A 25535-nucleotide genomic window follows, 5' to 3' on the forward strand; every position below is an offset into this window, starting at 1 on the left:
TTATAGGCCTTTCTTAACATTCCGCACACTTTGTTACTCTTTATTTCATGCTTTACGCAAAATTTTATACAAATTCTATTACTTACCCATTTCTTAAAAAAAACGAAAATCGCCGATCTAGTGAAACACGTCTAAACTTAGTGGCTGCCACAGACAAAGTGAACAATAAATAAATCTGGAAATATTGTCTTTCCTTTGGGACATAGATGCATACCAAAATAGTTGAAAAATTAACAATCGGATTCTCTAAACCGGCGAAATTTAAAAATTGCTATTATTATTTTAACACACCTTATATGGCCATCATAAACCAATAAAATAGAGCGTTTTGTGTATAGAGTGTAAAGGATCTCTTCCGCTCAGAATTATCCTCACATCATTCGCCACCTCCAACCCGCTGCGGATCACCTCATGCGCTCACTCAATTTTCAAACAAAATGCACTCGTTCCATTTATAAACTCTCTTATCTCTTCGAGATATCTGACGTACCCATTCCGTTATCAGCTGTTTTATTCCAAGACTCCGAGTTCTTCCATTGAAGCTAGTGGCGCCCATTCTATAGAACAACATTTCGAAAGCTTAAAATTGAATTTCGTTTCTCTTATCTTCAGCTACTCTCTGCTCAAACTGTGCCCGTCCATCTAACTCACATTGCATCTTTAAGCTCAACACCGAAACCATCCAAGTAAGAAAAGCTACACTTTCAGCGACAATTTTACCTTACTCCTCAGTGATTCCTCGTCTACGATACGAATCATGGCTTCGTAACCGTGTAGACAGAAGTGACCAGCGCCAAATGAAGCCATTTCCTGTCTTCCCGCGGAGATGATCATCGAAGAAGAATATTGGATTTAACTCGCTGTGTGCCTAAATACACGTGCTATATGCTAATCATTCGGCCTTAGCGCTGGGATAGTGACACTTGGTTTTCTCTGACTGGAATGTAAGGAGGAATGCAGTAGGTGAGCTGATCACCCAACATGGCGCTCGGATCGAAGTCTCTACATTGCGTCCTTCTTCTGCTACACATGATCATGATGGTGAGTGATTCGCGAGAGCTCTTTTCCGATAAAGTTCCCCGAAACAGATAAAACTTATCAGAAAGAATTTTAAGAATATGTAGTTCTGAGAATCGGTGGCAGGTGACTACTTTGCTTTAATTATTAAAAAAATAGATCACACGCGATAAGTTTATTAACTCAAGGAATACACTCGTCCTAATATCCGCGTGATTTTTGGTCCCGGCAGCCAAACAAGGCGCATTGTTCTCACCCTATCTCCCCATCTGATGTCGCGGCTTTCGCAACTGACTCCCTTAGCAAATGCCAATATGGGAAGGAAAAGCTACACTCATCTCGCATTGGTTGACTACATCATGATTGCATTTTTTTCGGCTCCAACTGCCGTTAGAATGGGCTGGTTATCCAACTTTTTTAGTGCCCTTTGTGATTAAGATCGAAACTACCCAAATATTACCATTTCATTATCCGAAGACCCATTCTCGAGCTGTTAGCGGCGACAAATGTATCGGCCTAAGCCTTTCTCAAAACAGTGGATGACGTCATGAACTCCACCGAGTGGGTCGCCGCTTTTCCACCACTCCTCGGCCTTGGGAATGAGCCTAGCCGTGATTCGCTGTTGTTTACAATCTTGTAAGCGATTCCATTTCTCAGTGAATGGATCTCCTTGAACGGGTAAATGAGCCAGATCTGTAGCTATGTCACCATCTTATGAAAAGGGGGCGGTAACTTTTGCATTACCTTTATTGAAACAGATTGACAGAATGGGGGAGAGTGGTCTTCGTCGTAACTCATACTTCCCCATCATCAACCGTATTCTTTAATTGAATTGTGATTTCGTCTCTGAGTGTTATTGCGACCCAACTGCAGTAAGCCAGGTTAGCAGATTTTAAATCAAAATAAAAATTGGACTGTGGCCATTCAAATGATCAATTACGCATCTTTCTAATACCTAATGAAAGAACTTATTTTCAAATAACCTTTCCATTGCAGTTGTATTCCCTGTAAAAACTATCCATAATCCATCTCCAGAGTTCCTTAGAATGATAAGAGAAATAAATGGCAATTATAATTTTTAAGGATTAGATCATTACCATCAGAAAATATAAAGATATAATATCAGACAATTTTTCTAGACTTTTTAAGTTATTTCCAGTTTATTAATGAGAATTTGTGAAGGAAGTAAAGTGGTCGAAAGGGTGCCTTTTATTTCCCCTTTTTTCTCGGAGCCCCATCATATTATAATCGCAGTGGTTTGTGCGGTGGCCCTGAAAGCCAAAGGTCTGTGGTTCGATTCCCGGTGCATGGAAATAGTTTCTCATTGAAATTCATGATATTAATCACCGCTGTTCACGCGGCAGGATTGAAATATTACACATCACGTGTTGCGTTGCTTTCTAATTAAAATAAGGAGACAGTAAAATATCTTTGTGTATCTTTTCCCTATGTTGCTCCACTATATCTCTCCCGAAAAATTTGACTTCATTCCCTTTTAAGTTTAAAGTAAGGAAACGCGAAAGTTCTCACCCTATTTTCATGAGTGGGTGACGTCATTAGAGTTACGATGCATTTACTCTTTCAGGGAAAGCATTTCATTGAAGGAAGGAATATCACGTAAGAGTGTAAACAACAACAAACCACTACGGGCAAGTGCACGAGGCTCTGGAGTGCTAGATAAGTAGGGAGATGCGCTCGGCAAGAGTTCGTGACATCATCAACTTATTATCAGCGAAAGGGTTAACATGGTCGGTTTTTCTCCGCGAATCGCTCAAAAAGCTGGTGACGGATCGAAAAAAATGCTGTTTTATTCATGCTTCAAATTCTATTGGCGATTAAAAACAAATAGATGAGTGAAGCCATTCCTTCCGAGAGTCAGACTATCGACCAACCTTATTTCAAATTATGTGTCGATGACTTGTTAAACGGTGTGATACAGAACTAATTGTGACAGGTGGTAAAACATGAATTTTTCTATGACTAAGATGATTTATATAAATATACCGGAACAACCACGGTGAAAACTTTAAGGAAACGCCCGCAACGCAAAAATTATCAGAAAATTTCACAGCGAAAAAAATCATTTGCCTTGACTGGGATTCGAACCCGGATCCGAATGATTTTTTTCTCTTTGGAAACTTCGCACAATCTATGATGATTTTGGGATCCACTTCCAAACAGACGTGCACGTTTGTGCGCAAGTTCTGACTTCGATTGTCTCCTTCTGTAACCGAAGATCGTGGCGCTGACCGTGCTGGTGATCTCGGCATTGTCACTGGCGGAGCTGCTAGGCGAGAGGCCGTTCCTGGAAGGTCGGATTGAGGAGTCTAAGAGCTCGGCGGTCGACGCCGCGAATGGCGAAGCGGAGGTGTTGAGGCCGCCGGCGAGAGTGATGGGAGGGAGCGACGAGGGGTCGCCCCGGGGCACGATCACAGGACCCGCCATCCTGGTGGTGGCGGTCTCGGCAGCCACGGTGCTCCTCTCCGCCTTCGCCTTCTACGCCACGCTAAAGAGGAACGTCCACCTCCTCAGCGCGGTAAGAACAGTGCGCGCAGGTTGGCGCAGGGTAACGAGAAATGTCGTGTTCGTAAATTAAATTTATTTATTTAATTATTTACCCATTTCTTAACTTATTTATTTGTTCAAATGCAAAAATGGGGGTTGAGCTTCTACGGCCTCGGAAATTATAGAAAAGAAATTCTCAATTGGCCGTATGAGTCTGCCTGCTCGTCCACCTTGCAAGTTAGAGATGTTACTGCGTTGGTGTGCGGGAAGGGGGAGAAATCCCCCGCAGGAACCAAACACCAGCCTCTCAACCGGAAAGCCCAAAACACACACACACACGCATTCACTCACAACAAACATACACAACAAGATCCTTATTATTTATTTGTTATTTATATACTTATTTAGTCAATTATTATGCCAATACAGGTAGGTTTCCATGGAGTATTCAAGAGGTACTCTTATAGTGTCCCCTCTATTGATGGACTACATATTCGATTCATAATTAGGCATACTCCCTTTCGTTCTATCTATTTAAAAAATCCTATTCTCTTCCTTCCTCTCCCTCGCTTACCCATGATTCTAGCCTTTAAGACTAAAATAAAATAATATTAGTAAAGCAAAAATAAAATATTATTAAAACTAGCATTTCATTGCATTTACTATTAAAATAAAACAAATTCCATTTTTTCCCGACTGATTTTACGCGTGTGACGCGTTAAAATAATCGTGTAAAAGTGCTGAAACATTTCATTTTAATGTGACGAACTTCCACTGTGTCACACCTGAATCGGTTAAATTTACTCAAAATAATTTTTTTAAAGGCTCTTATAGCTATTTAGAAAGCATTATTATTCGAGTTGACTTAATTTCGAGTTCCCTTGGTGTAGTAGGACAACGATCTCATATGGTGCAGCCCGCTCAAAACTTAGTTCAACCATAGTCCTTGGACCGAGTCAAGTCAAGAAAAAAATGGAAATTTTACCCTCGTGTGGCGTTACTTCTTCAAAATAGATTCGACCATAAGTACCAAAAAATGACGTCCGCGCAGGGGCTACCAAGTTTTAAACGGACAGTAATTTACGAGCTAATTCAAACGGAGGAGAATCAAGCCGTCATCGCAGAGTTTAAAAATGAGCATCGACTCTCCTGTAGTACCCGTAGAACCAAAATCATACACTCGGCGATGACCGTTACCGTTAGATGTCACGTATTTAGTTGGTGGTTCGTAAATAGTCATATGAGATCGTTGCCTCACGTCATCAAGTAAATTCGAAATCAAGTTCACTCGATTTTTCAATTCACCTGTCTCGAAGCTCAAATATTTACAGATTAGATGCGTGACATTACTCAATGCCCAATGGCTCTTTTCCGAAAAACGAACTTGATTCTTGGATGAATTGGAATGCTAATAAAAATGTATCGACAGTAACAAGTCAAACTGTCATCTTAAACAAGGCGTTCAAAATTAATGGGTCGTAGGAACCTCATAAATCAAGTAAACTTTATGAGGGCGTATAGACCCTATTTAACCCGGCTACTGTGAAATGTTTTATTTAGATCGTGTGAATGATTATATTTGCTAATGTTCATTAAATAGAATTGATTAAGTTTCTGCAAAAATAAGACAGCAAGCTGTTTAAATCGCTGAATCCTATGAACAAAATCTTTCGTTTACATTATCTCTGATAAAATTTTGAAATATACAAGATATAATAATGTGGTGTGTGTGTGTAAGCTTCAAAATGTGGTGAATTAAATGCTAATGAAATTTGAATACGCCATACCTACCTATAATAGTTTCCCTAGTGGTTGATTAATATGTCACATGGCCGTATACCTTTGCAGCGATGAGAGCCGAATATATCCGAAGCTTTCTCTTATCAGAGTTTTACTTATAGGGGACTTAACAACTTAAAATGGCATACATTTGAGGGGAAAGTGCCGCATTCAGTCCTAAATCTTGGGGTAGGATGTGCAATGTCCCATTCAGCGGTATTTTAATTAATTATCCTGGCAGGTGTAGGTTACCCTCATCCTCCGGCGAGGGTACATCGACATCTCGGATTCTCCACCATTGCCACCCATGCCAACATCCGGCTTCCCATCAATACTTCCTAAAAATCTGCCAGCTAAATATTACCACAGCTATCCAAGTCATATATTTGAAAAACAATTCTAATAAAATGCAATTGTTGATCTCATTTGCTCCTCATGTTCCTACGTTTTAAAATCTTTAAAACAATCTTCCTATTTAAATAAAATCTAATGGCGATAAATCCAAGGAATAATTAACGTCATCTGTGATCAGTATGCATTTCTCGAATAGTAGGAGTATCTTCATCTTTCGGTGTTCACGTCCTTAAATAGCCATCTCGGGGATAATCGAGGTCACGACCCATGGCTCTTAAGATCCTCGGCCAAGCGTGAATGTGAATGTGCATTCACGAATAGCAATGCCTTCGTCTTATTGCTCAATGTTATTTTCCCTCTGCCAAGTAACGATTTACGATATTTAGTAACATGTATCTTATGAGTTTTGTCGGCCTAAGCTGAGTTCTATTGGCCACTCCTCATAGTACATGTTCTAAGACAACGAGCCAAAAGAAAATTCTGTAACTTTCATAATTTTCCACCACCTGGCGGGTTTTTAGTGAATAGTTATCATTTACCATTTAAATCTTAAACGATTCTTTACCTTATTTATTACATTAGCTTTTCAAAAGCAAATTTCTGACTGCTACATACGAGTTAGTCATGTCTTACTGAGTGAATGTTATTGGTGGAAATGAAAGTGATCAGATGTTAAGAAAAATAAGGATGCCCTAGAAATAAAATGTTTGTATGTTGTTGACACAGTATTACGGGACAATAAAATAATATTTGCCCGAGGTCAGGTCCATTGAGTTCAGCGTTGGGCCACTGAATGAAGCATCCAGATTTCAAATCCTTCGTAAAGCCTTCCGCATCCATAAATAAAAATTCTCGAAGTGTGAGGTGTTCGAGGGAAAGGATTTGTCGCCCCCTACCCTGACTGTGGCTTAGTTCGGTGTGAGTTCCACTCTTTCCATTCCAAGCTTACGTTAGAGTTGAAGCCCTTAGTGAGGAAGTAGTTCCTTTGGAGCAGTCGATAACTTTGACAGAAATCAGTACATTATTACGCCCTCACTTCGCATAACCAAAATGTCATTCACGCAGCAAAATATCCATCTTTCTGTCCATCCGTTGTTCAGATTTATAATTTTAATTCTGAAATAGCGCTACCAATTCGGGTCGAATACGAACAAAGTCCATCGAGAACATTATCTTCTGTAGGAAATTATTATTACTAAAATATCTTGAAACTTCGGCGGATTTTCATTAATTGATCATTTTTTATTCATAGCATTGTAATCTCGGTATTAATACCTACACTGAAGCCCTCCATTTATTCCTATCCCATGCCAGTTCTTTAAAACCCTTAGGGTGAGGGTTTTTTCCCCTTAACCCTCTTGATCTGTCCCAGGATTTGTCCCTGGGTTTTCCTCAGGGAACTTTTCTATCAATTTTATCTCCATTCTGTTTCCAACGTTACTGCTATGACTAATTACATCCACCTTGCTCTTACTTAGCTTGCAGTGGTCTGTATTGTCCTTTCTTATCCTATTATTCTCTATACCTCCTCGTTCCTCACCCTTTACGTCCATTCTGTCTTCAGCGTCTTCCTACAGTACAAGGTCTCTCTATTGTTTCCTGATAACTTTTTCCAATGGTCCAGGCCTCTGATATATAGTGCAGAGGCGTAACTAGGAATATGCTTTCGGGGGATGGGGATGAAGAAGCTTGGAGTGGGGACCCCCTCCCCCAGGCAACGGGATTTCCGGGAAATTTTTTGAAAAATGACATCCCTGGAAATATATTTTTCATCATTTTGGCACTTAAACTTTAAATTTAAGCAGAAGAAGTTATTATACGTCAAAACTAGACAATAGTTTTTAATATTTTTTTTTCATTTCTCTGAGGCTTTGGGGGGATCTATCCCCTCATCCCCTTCATAGTTACGCCACTGCAACAGTGTGTTACTGCCCGCAAGAACTATTTCACTTAGTGTTTCCTCGTTCCCCAGTCTTCTTAAGCTCTTAGATCTTAGCAGCATATTATTTTTTTTATTTTTGCAGACCTTTGAATGCAGAAATGTTTTGACTATTAATACAGTATAACTTGGATATAACGTCATTTAAGGTACCACACAATTATTGGCGCTACATAAGAGTGACACTATAAGATGGTGATTTAACTAAATGATCAATAATACAGGAGAAATAAAAAGTTACGATTTTTCATGAAATTCATGCCTACTTAATGTGATTATTGGTGTAAATACAAGTAAATATATGAGAAATAATGTTGTAATATTTAAATTTGAAGTAAAGCATTCATGAAGTGCTTTATGCAATGTATACTGTATTATGTTGAATTAAAGGCACAATACGTACAGTATGCTAATTCAAAACTTAAAAGCACGTTTAAATAAGTCCTTATGCGGAAATAAATATGTAATTTTCTTTTAAACATCCCTTTGATGCTTGATGCAAGATATTGTTGAGGTTTTGAAATCTATTGGCGATAAATCCGAGGCTACATCAGTGCTTAATCTGTAAGTTTGGTTGGACTTAAGAACGAATCCGAGTTAACGTTACGGCCGAGGCCGTAATAACAAAGTTGTACTGTTTTTAAATTTGGCAGACCTTTGAATGTGATAATGAAAGATGAATGAAAATGTAAGCATAAGTCGTTGGAGATTTTAATATTCGCCCAATGGTTATTGCCAAAGGGGAAAAGCCTCTTTGCCATTAATTCCGCCGTAACGTGGGGTGTTCGACGGTTAATATCTGTCATACTATTACGTCCCAGGTATACCCATGGCACACCAATGATATACCCACTTGAATCCAGCGAGAGGATCACCAAGTCTGAACCCCAGATTTCGAGATTTATCGTCCCTCTTCCCCTTCTACTGAAAATTCAACGTTCAACCACAGTGGCCTTCCGCATTCCAACATAAGAACATCTATTATTATCCGCCGTGCCAAGCCTAGATCCAAATTTCTTTCTTGTTTAACCCCTGATTTAAATGAGTCGCTTTATTCTAAGTTCCAATTAATCCACTTATGGAAGGGAAATTATCATCCGGCATGTATTGAATTGTGCCATGGATAGAAATGCATTGGTTGGTAACGCAGCAATAACTTTTTGCGAGCAAGCAACATTAATTTTTTTTGTGTCCTTCTGGTAAACAATTCTACTCACTCTTTTCCAAGCTAATATTTTCCTAATTTTATTTTGGAACACAAGTCCAAATATAATTTTTTGAGAAAGGACCCATTAGAAAAACGAGATTGGGAAAATATGAGGTAATACCTTAATTATTTGTTCAGTATGATCATAAGTTCATTCAAAATATTTAATCAAGTTCAAAAAGTCCAAATTGCACAATTAATTTTTTCACGTGATAACCCATTTTCCAATTATCAGGAGATATGAATTTTTATCATTCAATTTTCCACATTCCGTTTATGGCACCCAGCGACAAAATGTGATGACTGATAATATTTTTTGCGGGAATTTTAGTATAAAAATCGAGCATATATAGAAATGTAAGCATAAATAGTTGAATAGTATTATATTTATTGCTAAAGAGGACAATATAGAGGATTAAAAGTCATTTTTAAAGAATTCTAAATTCTTTAGATATGAAAGTCATTCTTTGATGATAATCAAATTTCATGAAGTGGACTCCGTAGATCGTTCTCTGTACACGTGAATTCTCGACTGATAAGCCGAATAACGGAATTAAAAATGCACGTATACATTTGCTGTGGACGTACTTCAAAACTTGAGACGAAATGTCTAAAAATTCACGTACATGTTGTTTAGTCTGGGGTAAGCTCTATCGCCACCAATACAAGCTGACCTCGGCGGTGAATCGCCTTATGAGTGATGAGTTGTAATCCATGGATAATCCAATTTAATTAATTTTGATTTCCTTCAATTGGCAAGAGGTCTACCAGTTTTAATCTGCTCATAGCGTCCTCGACGTTTCCTCACTTGACGTTTCACCTTGCAGTTCGTGGGCCTGATGTCGGTGGCGCTGGCGGTGCAGGTATCGTCGGGCGTGTGGGCACTCGCGGTGCGCTCCAATGGCGTCGCGTCCATCCGGGCGACGCTCATCCACCAGATGGACGCGTACGAGGTGGGCGCCGCGACGCCGAGGGCGCCCAGAGATCGCAGCCCCGCCACCTCCCTCTGGACGCACCCATGGGACGCCATGCAGTGGCAGGTCGGGCCCACCATATGCTGTTCAAAACAAATACTCAATTCCATTGCGTTCTAATTACAGTTTTTAAATATTATTTCTGTAGCAGTAAAGTTTTCTCGGGTTTCGTACCGGGTCAGGACCTGAAGGAGATATGGAAGAGGTATGAAGGTGATATGAGAGAGATATGATGGAGATATGAAGGAGATATAGAGGACTTTGGAAGGAGATACGGAGGACCTGACCCGGTGCAAAACCCGAGAAAACATTACTGCATTGTTCGCCGGGGAAAAAATCAAAAAATTATATTATATGTGAATCGTACATAATGCTTTAGTGTAAAAACGTAAATTAGCTTGTGCGGAATGCAGATTATTCCTTCAATATGCTTTCACATCTCCCCCTTTTGCAGGTATCATATCAGTCTGAGCAGCCATTTTCATCGATTAAACGTATTAAGCAAACCAAGGCGTTGCTTATAAATATCTCAGAAAACATTGTGGAATGGTATCACTTTTTTTATCGTGAAAATTATGCTATGGCGCAAACTTAATCAGTTTTATTTTTCAAACGAGATGTGATATTTAAGTGGCAATATACAGTTTCCACGCCTACAGAAATATTCAGATTGCGAATTGCTATTCATTATAAATAAAGGTAAAGAAGACCAAGATTGTTTTTACCTACATTCGATTAGTAAAATTTTCTATCCAATTATTGACATTGTCGTGAAAATTACTTTAACTTGGTACGATTTTACACTTTCCAGGGGTATATTAAGTGTAACTTATTTTCGGGTCCACCGAACCAACTCGTTAAAGGGGTTTACTAAGTAAATTTTATTGTACCTAAAAACTATTAAGATAAAACTGTTCAGATAAGGGATAATTCTCAGCTAGGAATGTGTTCGCATAAACATTGTTTTTTGTAGGGCTGGAAATAATCAATTGAAAACGTTTAAGGAACGTATGCTTGAACCATTTGATAAGCCATAAAAAACAGTCGATCACAAAACTAGTCACTTCGGCTTGAATAGTGTTTTTGGTGACACATTACTCTTTAAAACCATTAAACATCTTAAAAAAATCTGGAGCAGCATTTCAGATGTAACTATTTTATGCTTGAAATGCAGACAGATGCTGAATATAGTCTACTCAAAATATCCTTAAAGTCTTAATATGGTAACTATTGTTAAAAATGGGTAATACTTCACAATGAAATGAGGAAATACCGCTGTGGTGGTCGTTGAGGATTGATGAATCAATTTCAAAGAGGATAAAATTTTAACTGTTTTTTTTGCGACGGATTACTCCCTAATACTTCCGCAATCGTATTTGAAATTTTCAGAGTACATCCAATAGACCGTGGTCAACATTCGCTTGCATCTCAAATGTGATATTTAATTTATATTATTTATGTGATTTAATTACCTTTTAATTATTTTCTCAAGTATATTTTTACATGGGAGGTACAGCCTAATTTTAAACAGTGTCTATTGAGCTTGCCCTGAAAATTTTACGCGGATTGCATGAATCTAATCTTTTTGGGGTCTTGCATCGTGTCAATTTTTGGGCGACCCCAACGTTTGCCGACAGATGCTGGTCGCTTTCTCAAGGGAAACTGGTTACATAAATGCAAAATATATAATTCTACCGGGAAGAGAAAAATACCTTTTTTTGGTAGGTGGTTCCAGTCCAGTATGGTCCTGATCAAGAAGGAGAATTGCTTTAACTTTGTCCTTTGCGATCGGCACTATATCTTGAACTAGTGATGTTTTTACCAACAAAGCTTAGTTTTATTATGTTCTGCCCAAATTATTCCCAAAGTTTTTCCTCAATCACTATTTTATAACGTTTCTATAAACTCGCTTTGTTGCTTGCCATCTTGTCCGCGTCAAATATTGCAACTCAATTTTAACCCATTCTCCCCTTAGCTATCAAGCTGAATTTCAGGATTACTCAAAATGAGAATGCAATGCAGTATTCGAACACTTTTATCATGATGTTAACTGTTTTTTGATTGTTTTCCAGAATTTAAAATTAAAAATTGCCACCAAAATCCGATGGCGGCCCTGCGATCATTAAATGGAACGAGAATATTAATGAGTCATACAGCAAATTTGTGTGCATCAAATTTCATTTAAATATTAAGTGAACAAAAATATATATGTATTCTTTACATTTCGAGATTAATACGTAGGTAGTTGTTTTAAAAAAATTACCTAAAAATTATCTTCATTCTTTATTATTATTATTTTAAATCTCATTTAAGGTTCTCCTTTTCCTCCTCTCCTGTAAACTCTCCCATTCCAGTACTGTATAAGCATTTCTGTCACGTTCTCTTTTTTTGTGTTCCCCCAACACATACCTGGCATCATTTCTGTGCCTTCTCTAAAGTTCGACACATCTAGATAATTGAACATCTCACCTCTCCTTTAATGAATTATTATGTCCCCTCGACCTTTCGATGAGGGTTCATCTAAAGTGGACAATTTGCAATGATGATGTCTGCAGATGAAGTGTTGCGGCGTTGAGGGCCCCGACGACTACTTCGGCCGTGGTGCAATCCCGCTCTCTTGCTGCGCCCCTCCCGCACCCAGCGATGTGGACTGGGAGGCGGTGCCCTCCGTGACGTCACCGCCCGGTTTCTCCTGCCACACCATCCGACGCAGCGGCTGCCTCGGGGCGCTCGACGACTTCATGCGGACCAAGCAGCTGTGGGTCGGCATCTTCGCCATCGCAGGCACAGCCGTCGAGGTGAGGCAACTACATATAAACTTTTGCAAACCCATTGAAATTCGCAGTGGGTGACAACCAGCGTTGGCGAGTGAAACGAATCGAAAATTTTACGTTTCGATCCGGAGGAAAAAGAAAATATGATGCCTTATGCTGTTTTGGAATTCATGGCTACAATTGAAAAATCATACTTTTCCACACAAAATGTTGGAACAGTCCAAAACTTTACTATCTAGGCCCCACTGAGTCTCATCAGGTTTCTCATTTTGGAAAGAATTTATCTTAGCCTCTATTCTTATAAATAGGTCTCCTTACGAGTGTAATCTGGGGTTTCAGGCGAGGTGGAGTGGAAACGTGACATAATGAAGAAGCAGGAGCTATTTCCACAATTTTAAATTTATTGGTACTACCGGAGAACCTGATGATGCTGTAAAGCGAAACCGGTAGTACCAATAAATTTAAAATTGTGGAAACAGTTCCTGCTTCTTCATTTCTCCTTACGAGGGTTACAGCCAGGGATGGCAAGTGAAACGAAACGAAAGTGTTTCGTTTCGATCCGGAGGGAAACGAAAATATGATTCCTAAGTTTAATTTGGCCCCCGCACGAAATTAAAATCACCAAGGAGTTTGGTTTCGACCCGGGACGAAACTTTACTCCCAAGAACGAAACTAAATCAATCGAAACTCCGCTGCTCATAGTTAAGTTTCGATGCTAAAAGTTGAGTGGAGGGGGATAAGAGGGAATAGTTTCGACCCAGTGCGTTTGACATACCTGCAGGGAGATTTAAACATTAAGCTTAAAAATCGAGTGGCCAGTTTGCCTTCACCGTTATCCTGATATGTAGTGGTAAAAATATGAGTGCCCCATGCATCTAATGCCGGTAGGCCGACCCTCTACTTCATTCAACCGTACTTCGCAGTCGGTGTGTGGTTCAAAACTAAACTGTTCGGAGGTGAAACACGTGATCCCTGGCGGTGCAAAACATTATCTGCGGTTCCTTTCGTCCCCGAGTTTTAGTTTAGTTTCGATCCGAAGTAGTTTTGACTCCGATTTCGTTTCGACCCTGAGTTTAGCTCCCCGGGTGTAAATCCATTTAGTTTCGTTTCTACATTTCGCTCTTGGGAACGAAACTATTGAAATTGACTTTCGTTTAGTTTCACCTGCCAACCCTGGTGACAACACATATAGAGATCGACTTGAGTATCCTCTTTCCTAATATTCGTGATTCAGTCTGAAGTATGGAATCCAATGCCGCCAATTCATAGCGCGCCAAGTCTGGTAAAGATCATACGTCTCCTTGGTTGGCGGTTTGTCCCTCGAAGGAGCATATCCCCACATGGGGAATTATTCTGTATTTCCGAATGAAAATGCAGGCCTCGGTGGAGGAGGTGTGAAGTCCTCGATTGCCAAGTCGATGGCCGCATGTTCGAGCCCCGCCTGGATTGGTGGTGCCTACCTTGGGTATGGATGTTTGTTCTGTATATTTCTCCGTTTATTCTGTATACAGAACAAACACACCCCGTTATAAAGGCCGGTATGTTTGGGGTAAATCAGAGAAATGATGGATCCTAGAATGAATCGTTTAATGAGGGAGTCGTTCATTGCTCGAGCCAACAACGATGACACGATGGAATTGAACCGTTCCAGAGGAAGTGATTCTTTTTTAGTTAACCCATCTCTCGCGCGTCCTAGAACTTATTGAACTTCCAAACGATGCCCATATTTGGCTCAATTTGCGACGTCATCCGGACAGGAACCCAAGTTTCGAAGTACAGAATAACTTCCACGACGTGGAGCCGCAGGGTAGGGCAAAGAGGTACTCACAAGTAGATGCGCGCAACCTAGATTACCAACTATGTATAACAGACTCTACTCTGTCTCCACGAGTACCATTGTTCTATGAAGCCAGCATTATCGTCAAGGTAGAGATTCAGACCCCTGGTAAGCTAACTCAAATGTTTGAGTTTTTCTCGGATAGCGAAATCACTTGGTTCGATTTCAAAAAATTCTTATGTGAACACTAATGAAGTATGTACTCAATTTTGTCTCAATTATAATATGATTTCACTAGATACCTTTCTTGTGCATTTAATTACGAATTGTGTAGGTACGGGCAAGCAACTCAGAAAATGATTAATGGTTGCGGCAAATTCAGGATAAATATACGCTATAAATTCACCATCTTCGCCTTCTTTGGAGCCCGTTCATCTTAAAAAATCCATTGTTTTACCTGTTATTTTGTCTCTGTAGTCCACTGATTAATCCACATTTCATTAAAAGTTAGTTGCCGACGCGGAAAATACTCATGATTGCGACGGAAGAGTGCCAAAACAGCCCTTCAGTTGACCACACGAATTAGTTTATTCTCCACTATGTGCAAACGCGGCAGCGATATTGTGGAGATTTTAGAATAAAATAAAATAACTTTGTTTTATTCCACACTTTATTTTAAATAGCACGACCCGGGTTTCAGCATCCAGTGCTATCATCAGGTGCAATTCGATGTGTGGGTTGCACCTGATGATAGCACTGGATGCTGAAACCCGGGTCGTGCTATTTAAAATAAAGTGTGCAATAAAACAAAGTTATTTTATTTTATTATACAATGAAGCAATTCCACAAAATAACGCCTGAGACCGTGTCTCATATGTGGAGATTTTTTAAGCCCAAATTTTCGTGCAAAATTAAAGTAATTGTGCATTATGTTATGCCGGTGACCTAACCTATCTCGCGCACTTTGATTTTTCTACCACTTAAAACCGTTTTGTGGATTTTGCCAATCATTTTGGGGATAGATATTTCCACAGGGCATCCGGAACCATGTTGTTGTTTTTGAATGTACGGCCTAGTTTAAATCAATCAACCTCATTGTAAATAGATGAAAACACAAAATAAGATGTACCATGAACTTTATGCAACTCAGCTTTGATTTATTTTAGCTTAAACCCTTTTAAAAACAAGTTTTTGATCATCGCACGAAACTCACTTTCGTCGATTTTCACAAACAAATGAGAGTTGTTCACAACAATCTGAAGCAAAATTAAAACAACTCGATGGATAGGTACAGCTGAAACTTAAATATCTGACTAATCGCAAGTGTTACTTTCTGATGGACATAAACTTTTGATACTAAGAGAGCAATTTCTAGGAGATTCTTGGGACTTATTTAACGACCTTTATACCACGTTTCTCTAAGCTATCGAGGACACAAATAGTTTGGGATATTTCAAGATTTTCTGCTCACGTCATTGGTATTTATTTTTTTAAATTGCCACTCCTAAAAGATAATTTTTTATTCTCGACACGTGTTAAGGTTGAATGATATCACAGATATAAAGTTTAGAGATTGAAATATAATAATGCGTTTTTTATCACTAAGTTTACATGATTGTTTTAGTTTCCTGTGAGGCTTTATGAGTAGATATAACTTGTCAAATACTAAGGTTAGTGCTGCAAATTTAGTACAGCCATTTAGTATTTGACATATTATATTTATTCACCAATCCTCACAAGAAACTACAAAAATTCAAATAAGCTTGGTGGTCAAAAAATGCATTGAATTTTTGTCTCCAAGTTTTCTAATTGAGTCCCTATACATAACGCTCAGAATATGATTGTCAAAGTGTTGGCGTGGGGCGAAATACTCCTTCAATGGCCAAATCTCAACGGAAACTAAAAACAATTTATACTGTTCTCATCATTTCTTTGCTTTTGTTAGACAACAGGAGCGGTGAATGTTTGATTAGATATCGTACTTTAAGGGATAGCTACCCAGAAAGTAAGAGTACTGAATATTTCTATTTTATAAAAAGAAATTTATTTTTTGAAATTAAATGATATTGACGGTGTATATGTTTTTCTTATTTTTCCACGTATTCGACTTCCGTTCTATTAATATTTAAAGCCGTTGCGCTAGTGTTTTGTTTTCCTCCTCATTGAACTCTCCCGCCATCTCCATCCTCTTATTTCACCTCGTCATCGCCTGAAATTTTTTTCTAACCATGTGAGTCTTCAGGAAGGTGAAAAGATGGTAATCTGAAGGCGCCAAGTCAGGGCAGTATATAAGGTGGTTTCTAAATGTCCCAACCAAACCAGTTCAAAAATTCCTTCGGCGACAGTGAACTTTATGACAGCGCGCACTTGGCGGGATTTTTTTATCGACGTATTTCACAGTAGCGGCCTTTCTGACGTGAGTTTCGGTACCAATGGCGGTCGCCGGCGCCCGTTGTCTTTAGAGATTATACCCACTATCACACAGTGCTGCCAACTATTGAAAAAAGTCCCACGGTACAAGAGCTCAACAGTACCCTCACTTTCTGGGAATGTCTCAAAGTATTCGTTTAATAACTCGTTTTCACACAATTTAGAAAAATAGTCAAGCTTAAAAATTGGTGAAAATCGCTACATACACGTCGCGTAATGGCATCGAATAGGGTTGCAGTGTGATGATAAAGACTATCATATACATTTCCCTTTTTTTATAGTGTGAATATAGTTTATATACGTGAGTGACCCTCTCCATAGAAACGCGTAGGGCCTGCAAGACCGCGTGAAATTGCGTTGGCACTTATTGACTTCTCGAATGCTGATATGCCTATTTAATCGGCCTCCATTTCCTGCCTACATCCATTTTTGGGATAAAATCGACAATGAGGACAAATCAGGTGAAAGGAATGCAAATCGGATTTTTGGCTATAGTGTCATTAACCGAAACCTCCCTCGGCTTGAAGATTTTTTATAAATTTGATGGGAAGTTAGTATGTTATTTTTTGTTGAAAATACGTAGCTATTTTAATAGGTACCTACGTGTTTCCATGAATCATTTTGTATTCGGAATAAATGGCTTAAAAATCGTAGGCTCCTTTTATTGCATATGTCTTGTTTTACTCTTATTTATAATGGGATATCGGACGAAGGCACTGTGTACAAAGAGAAATGTAATTGAAGCGTCTCAGTAGTGTCTCTCTCTCCTACCTCAAAGTTTTTATGTTTATTTTAACGGACGGCAGTCCCTCTGCTAATATTTAAGTCCTCTCTATCTTCCAATATCATCTAAGTTTTGCAACGTTGAGGAGATAAGACTAGGATAGGAAAACACCCCTGTAATCGCAAACGCTTTGGCTTTTTTTCCAAGGAATCGAGACTAAATGAGCACAAGAGCTTTCGCAACTCTTTCTTTTGAAAATAAGTGTTCACCAAAGTCAGAATGAAACCAAAGGTATTCGATTTTAACTTTTCAAAAGACCAATTCACGTAAAAGCCAAAAAAAGGGGCAAAACAGCTTTTTACAGCTTTAACTATTTAAAATAAAAATTACAGATATTTCAATGTCCAGGGAAAAGAAGTGGAAATTCATTCTTTTATAATAACACATGTAAAAACTTTATACATAAGCGTTTTTCTTGTGAATATTGATACACCATATAACGACTTTACCACTACCCCCCCCCCCCCCCCCAGAAGCGAAAATAAATTTAGTTCAAAACTAAAGCTATGAACACAGTTTCCTTTTAAAGAATAATGATATTACTATAAGGCGTGGAACTAAAATAAGAATCATTATTTTTTCAAGCAAATAATTATAATAACTAATAAATTGCCGTCATATTTTCCTTAAAAATTTGGTTTCATTAACCTTTTCTGTGCAAAAAAAATTGCAACTTTAACGACCACAGCTAGTTTCCCCCCTCCCCTAGTTTTGATTCTGGGCACGCCCATGGATTGGTTAGTTTGTTGCTTTTATGAAAAGTTCGATTTTTTTCAATTCGACTTTGTTTACATAAAAAATACGAGCATTGTCAACCCATGTATTCTGAAGTGCATAATATTCGCTTAAAAGCTACACAGAATAGACTTGTTGTCAGAGAGGTTTTGAATATAATTTTCACTGTAGTAAATGCCCCAAATTGAGCTGAATTAATAGTTTTTCGTGCTTATCTCACTGTTTTATTTATATTTTCAAGAATAGTCGTGAAGGCTCTTGTTTTCCTCGCAACGGAGGTCTTTTAATTAACTGATTTAAACATGAGTATTAATTTGAATTCCTTTGGTTTTTCCATGTTTCTTGGAACCTGAACAACAAGCAAGACTTGTTCGTTGATACTCAATATTTTTTTTAATGCCAACTCATCCCTTCTCCCTATCTATCAAGTCAAGAATTCGCAATAGCTGAGGCAAGTTAAGCCTCCGTTTCTTGTATTTAATCATCTTGAAGCGATATCGTATCTCAGCCATAATAAAAAGCAGGTGTAGTTGCAACCGATAGGCTCTTAGTCCGATATACGTCGTTTTCCTGGATTTGATATTTATCTCAATCGTTTGCCACTGAAATGCAATTTTAATACAAGGAAAACGACTCCCGCCTAATCCCAGTCATCTATTCTTTTGAGTTAAATACGTAGCAATACGCTATTTTCAAGGAATAGCATTCCGCAATTCCATTTTCCCGGATAAGGGGTGAATTATTGAAGTAATAGGAATTTATAGTTCTTTAAAATAGCACTGCATAGATACAATCAGCGATCACAGTGAAATAGCGATCAAAATAGATTATTGTATTCATATAGTTGTAACTGGGAATTCCTTTGACTATATCTTTCAATTTTATTCTAATTTTCATCGAAACTCAGTAAATTATTCATTGCTGAACAGTTTTTTCTCACAGCAAATCTCGATAAAATTCTGTTAATTATCAGATCCGAGTAAAGTCAAAGCAGCGTTGTGACCCATGTTACTATTTCGTCGCTTGAACTTATGCATGCTACTCTATTAAAAATAGCTATGTGAATTTTCATGAATGATTTTTTTTGATCGCGCCAATATTATTGAATTCAATATTGGTCAGTAGCGATTGGTTAATAGCTAAGTCATTACCAAGCAGGCTTCCATTTATTTTCTTTGTATTTCTCCAGGTGATTCCTATGATGCTGACTGTGATGTATTCTTTGTCCATCAAGAGAGATTTACGGAGAATATATCAGTGATGGTATGTATACATATTTTTTCAAAAATCGAAAATGGACTCGAAGACTGCATCGCATTGCAAAGTGATATAAGGTGATTGGACATAAATAAAGGTATATCCTTTATAATGTAAATGTGCAAAACATAATATATTTATTTTCATTCAAAAATGATTGTTGTCATCATTTTAAAATTTGTGTGTGACATTGAGTGCTTATTTATTACAAAATAATGAGTTCGTGCTCCCCGTAACTCCATGGATCTCTGACAATTCTACATGCTTGGACTCATGCATGAATACTTTGGACACGTCAAGAATCCTGTAATAAAACATTTTTTAATGATAAGTTTGGCATCGTTGTGTCATGCTGCTATTTTTGAAATTAAGATTAATGGCTGCGATTCGCAAACTTAACTGGTGCATGGGGGTCCCCTTAAAATTTTACCACGCAACTCCTCATTTGTTATAGTTCATTTTATATGCACTTATACTCTTTTCGCATGAAAATTAAAAATCAATGTGGCAAAAAATACATTTATAGCATGAAATATAGTAGTATTCCGCTTGAATTGCACAAGTAACTCTAAAACCGCATGAGGTTACTTGAAAATCTTGTCAGGGACTTTGACATTTTACAAAGCCAAATTTGGACATCGCCCACTGCACATCATCTAACCTCATCCCCTAAGCTCCTCATCACAAATGGCGACCAGTCTGTACACGAAAAGGGAATAAAATCTAAAAAGTTGATGCAGTAATTGAGTGTACAGTATGGACACTACCTATGTACATTATTGTAATTAAATGATAAATGTACTTTTTAATAAATAGTTTTCCTTATTTATATCAATGATTCTTCATGGTAGTTGTTAACGCCTGTAATAAACATTTAACCTATTTGGAAGGAATGAAATTATCATCTATTTCCTGCCAGCTTCTAGGTAAGCATATGTACTACATATTTATACTTAAATTCAAATCCCTGTATGTGTTAACGTATTAAGAAGCATCTTTTTGGGTCTTGACAAGAATGCATTGAAAATCCCTGTCTTCGCATTACCTTACAGAGCAAGGCTTGAAATTTCGTGTCAGTTCTGGATTTCTGTGCTCAATACAAGTATAAATAAAATGTTTCAGAGCATGCATAAATACATCCTATTTTATTTTTTTATTTAACTGATAGCCCTCGAAAACTTTTTTTAGACCTGTGGTTAAAATATGAATGGTCCGTGCAAATATTTTTCCAATTCAGTGAGGAACTTTTTTTGTTAAAGACTTGGATTCATTCCTTATTCTAGAAAATATTTAGTTAAAATCATGCTACGTTGCTTGATGAGGTTTTCCTAATGCAAATTTTGATTATAGCCCTCGGAAATTAATGGAGAGATGCATAACAAAATGGCTCTTTGTTTGAAAAGATGCAGGCCAAAGACAGTATTCACTGCATATCTCTGTCACTTTCGGCGAAGAACACACGTTTTCATATAGGTGTCCGAGTTTCACAATTGTCACCAGGGGTATAAAATTCCTCTGGACTGGGAATCGAATCAAAGATCTTTAGTTTTTCTCCTATTTTGTTTATAGTTAAGGAACCTGAGTAGCATAGCAGGCCGCACGGTGGTCCTCGAAAGCCATTATAGCTAAAGCATAATAGCATTAAAGCTATTATAGGATCCATATTGCAGGGAAAATTTTCCGTGGAAATTATTAAGAATTTCATCGCCGTATATGCGGCAGGCTTGAAATAAGGTGAAGTTTTGCCAAAGATTTTCCTTCGCAATACTTTAATTCCTCATAAATAGCCCATAGAAAGGCTTTATCGTTATGAATTATCTTATTGCAAATCAGTCATTAACTCTATCTCAAAAATCGGCGTTTAATTTGGAGATTCAGTATATGGACTGGAAATCAATCAAAAACTAGAAACACTGATTTTTAATAAATTGTGGATAATAATTAAATGATTGTGGATATCCTATTTGAATTATTTCATTAATTGTATTTTCGGCGTAATTGGCGTCGGGGTAAAGCTCTTGCCTACTAATCCTGGGGTCGAGGGTTGGATCCCCGTCCGAGTAGTCATCCCTCAGATTATGGATGCGGGTAAAGTTCTGCTGTCTCTGGCAGTGGTGCCATGGCAAAATTAACAGTTCCGGAATGCACTTTCTTTAACTTCTTTTACAAGTAAAATATTACTTTATATATTTCAATAATTTCAGTAAATATAGAATGAACACATAGAAAAAAATTTGTTTCCGTTACGAATGTATGCATTAGAAATTTTGAGGCATCAGAATTCATAAAAGTATTATTTGACTATTATATGTGTTATCTTAACCAGTGCCAGAACGGCTTTCCGGTAGCACGACACCACCTGACACCACTGGTCTCTGGATAACCTAAATACAGGTTAAGTCGTCCACGATTCCAGGAGAAAAACGGGCTAGAGATCAGAATCGTGGGATGAAATCAAAATTATAAATTGAAAGATTTTTCTATCCATGCTTAATGAACGCCTTAAATGTGTTCACTGACCGTGATATTGGTGTTATATCATGGCTTAGAATTGTGGCTGGTGAGCCATATCGTCATATTCCATTAAATAAATCAGGTTAAAGCGATGAGTGGGAGTAATATTTAGAATTGGAGTGAGCTGTCACGCTCAATGCTACAATCTCCCCCGGTAATACAAGATTTTCCCTTCGCATATAGAGTAAGTAAAATGCAAGGATCCAATAATCTATAGCTATTATATAATTTTGGAACAGTTCCTTGATAAGGATATAAAAAATGTCGATTTTTATCAACCTGCTACTTGCTTAGCAAATATTGTTCTCTTAGCGTAAATCATTACCGAGCCAGTGCAGTATTCATGCTGGCACTGATATGGAGTTAAAAAATTCATCTGTCTACAAATAGTAGGATGAAATGAGACGAACTGCAGGTAAGTTGAGGGCAAGCATTGATTTTTATCATGGATCTCAGTACCTACTCACCTTTTATCAGCGTAAAAGGGTGTATTTGTGGAACTCTTATGGAACTCAGTGTTTGCAGAAGATAATTGTCATCGGCACCAGCTGCCTTTCTTGGAGCAACGCATGAAATATCTGGTGTAATTATATTTAACTGGAAAGAATGAACCAATTAGAGCTGAAACTGAAACTGTTGCCGCTCTTCCACGTGAAGGGAAACGCTCAAATCATTTTTGAAAATCCCTTTTTCTTGGTTTGAGGTCATATCATTTTCAACAGAAATAGTGGCTATTATTCTGGAAGTATGGTAATGCATGATTTAATTATTGCCATGATTTGAAGATGACAAAGCATCCCACACGAGCACTCATCCCTCAGAATATGGATGCGTGTAAAGTTCTGCTGTCTCTGGATGACCTAAATGGAGACGAAGTCGTCTAGGGTTCCAGGAGAAAAACGGGGCACGGATCAGAATCGTTAGATGAAATAAAAATTATAAAATAAAATATTTTTCTATTATGTATAACGAACACCTTAAATGTGTCAACTGACCATGATATTGATATGTTATACCATGGTTTGGAACTGTGGTGGGAGGGCTATATCGTCTTATATCATGAAAACAATCAGATTAAATCGATGAGTGTAAAGTTCTGCTGTCGTGTGGAACTGGTGCTGTTCAAAATATAGAGCAAAAAAATCATCATAAGACTACGTTAATATGACGGATGAAAGAAGAGGTATTTTTTTTAGGAAAAGAATATATTTTTCCTTCAATTTTTGTAACTCAATGCAGTGTATCTTACCTGATGAAGAATTCCTGGTAAGCGAAGGAATGACTTTTTGATGACCAATCATTAGACACACTAGTGCTAAATTCCGGTTTATAGGGTCACCGAATATTAGAGACAGCCGCTCACTTGGGACCAACCCCCATTAATGGAACCGAATGGAAGAATAACATCCAGTTTTCTTCGGTTGATTACGACAAAACTCCGGCTCGGTTCTATCGTATTTGCTCAAGGCTTAGGTGAAGGTGCTATGTGAACGCGCCATTTTTCAGACAACATCAAGCAATTTTTTTATATTCTTAATCTACATTGGACTGGCTCTAATCGCAAATTCTTTTTTTATTATTTACTATCAGGCCAACCAGCGTTGCTTGGGGAGGAAATTTCCCGTATAAGTGGGAAACTTGAAATTCATGGTCACATAGCGGGATTTTTAGGTAAAGGAACAGAGCATTAGTTATACGTATCGATTTCCGTATGACGCGTATGAGGTCGACTGATACCCCGCTCCTAAACATTGATCGTTATGTATGTAACGTTCGTACACCAAAAATATCGTGTGAACGCACATCCCAATAAAAAGGTTTGCACCGAGAGGATTAATAGGTAAGTGTAGTATCCTTAGAGTTTTTATCTGTGAGAGTATCACCAGGTGTGCCTACGGACAGCATGTCCAACCGCAGAAGTTGTATGACGTGACGTAGCAATAGGTAATGAGATAATGATGCAAAGGACAAGTGGAATGCCACCAAAAGTAGCGCTAAAGGGTTCGATAGCATGAGATGCACCTATGTCACTAACTTCGGTCAGCTTACGTGCAGCCGAATCAAAATCTTCATAATACCCTGCGAACAACCTCTAGGGTGTTTGGCAGGGGTGACCAATCACCAACAACGGAAATCACGAATGGAAACTCATAGCGGACAGACAAAGAGACATACCCCTAAAGACATTTTGATTAAAATCTGATACCCTATCATTGTTGATTTGAGGTGGATGCAACACAATATAAGGGAAAAATGTTTAAAATGAGATAACCTAGGCCGCAAACAAATATTTAGAGCTGCCAATGGTAGTCCCATCAGGGGTGAATACAAGGGAGGGCGATCGCCCCCCCCCCACCCCCTCCTCTACCTCCCGAAATTAGGATTTATATGCACCACCGCTCTACAAATTCATACCTAGACCCTCGAAATTCCTGCACCAGCTTCAAGCTACCATGTGCGCGGCAACATGGAATAGTAAAAATTGAAATCTAACAAAATAATGGCTCATAAAATGCGCTTGTCTGTTTCAAACACTTCTGTTGGTATTACTGGGAATGTTATCGGGGATATCGTTAGATATGAAGTAAACCGGACAAACAACCCATATTTCACTTGGTTTCAATCTTTTGTCGTCCACAAGAAAAACGAGTTTTTAAACCGTTATGAAGCCTGATACTCTCATTCTATCGCTATTTTGTAGGTCATTTGGTTAGATGGCTCAAATGCCACAGGCAGTTGGCGAGGTACATTTAAGGATTTATAAAAAGAGAAACTGTAGAAATAATGGACGGAGAACTGGAGCTAGGTTAAGCCTCTAGCCATTCTTTATTCCTTCTTGCTCAGCGGAATCAAAAATACATAGGAATAAACAGGAAAATATTCAGGAAATCTTTTCTACAATTAACCTTCATTGATGACAGGAAACTTCTTTGCTATCAAAAAAATTATACTTTTTGGTGAGTTGGCAACTTCGTTTCAGTTCATTGATTATGAACATATAGCCACCTTTATTTACAGTGTTAATGTCATACTTCGGATAAGGAAGTTCCTTTATTTTGACCAAAGACGGCAAATTCCTAATTATTTCGCATCCATCTCATACAGTCACAACGAAAGCTCCTTAATCTGTGGACCCAAACACGATGGGACCTATTCATCAAATGAGATGGTTTCCGGGGAGACGGAGGTAAGAGGGAGGGAGATAGAGGATGAGGCAATTACGGTAAACAGCCCCGCCTACTAAGTCATATGATGTGAGTCACGACAGCTGTCGCCTCGAGATAACTCGCCAGCGATGAGATGGAGCAGATATTGGAATTCTGACTGAGCCCCATTTTTTCACCAACGCCCTTACGCCGGAGTGGAGTCTTGTCGGAAATTTATGAGCTGTCCTCGTAGGCCAGAGAGAGAGAGAGAGGGAGAGAAAAAAAAACGGGAGATAAAAGACTCGGAGTATTATTAGTGATAAACGCGAGAACGCAATGGCGG

General features: G+C 38.4%; 1 protein-coding gene and 1 long non-coding RNA gene across 2 annotated transcripts; one reads left to right on the forward strand and one right to left on the reverse strand.

Moving 5' to 3' along the window:
- The first annotated feature begins 513 nt into the window (after nt 1-513).
- Nucleotides 514-19547, forward strand: LOC124154624 (tetraspanin-12-like). The gene is made up of 5 exons (XM_046528464.1): nt 514-1041; nt 3254-3553; nt 9629-9841; nt 12331-12573; nt 19465-19547. Exons 1-5 carry the CDS (start codon nt 982-984, stop codon nt 19534-19536), a joined length of 888 nt encoding a protein of 295 aa, XP_046384420.1. The 5' UTR covers nt 514-981; the 3' UTR covers nt 19537-19547.
- Nucleotides 19548-19567: 20 nt separating this feature from the next.
- On the reverse strand, nt 19568-22747 carry LOC124154625. Its single transcript, XR_006863974.1, has 2 exons — nt 22514-22747; nt 19568-19836 (listed from the first exon to the last, which is right to left on the reverse strand). It is a non-coding gene; the product is annotated as an uncharacterized LOC124154625 (long non-coding RNA).
- Nucleotides 22748-25535: the final 2788 nt, after the last annotated feature.

The sequence above is a fragment of the Ischnura elegans genome, chromosome 2 (genome assembly GCF_921293095.1).
Source record: "Ischnura elegans chromosome 2, ioIscEleg1.1, whole genome shotgun sequence".
NCBI lineage: Eukaryota > Metazoa > Arthropoda > Insecta > Odonata > Coenagrionidae > Ischnura > Ischnura elegans.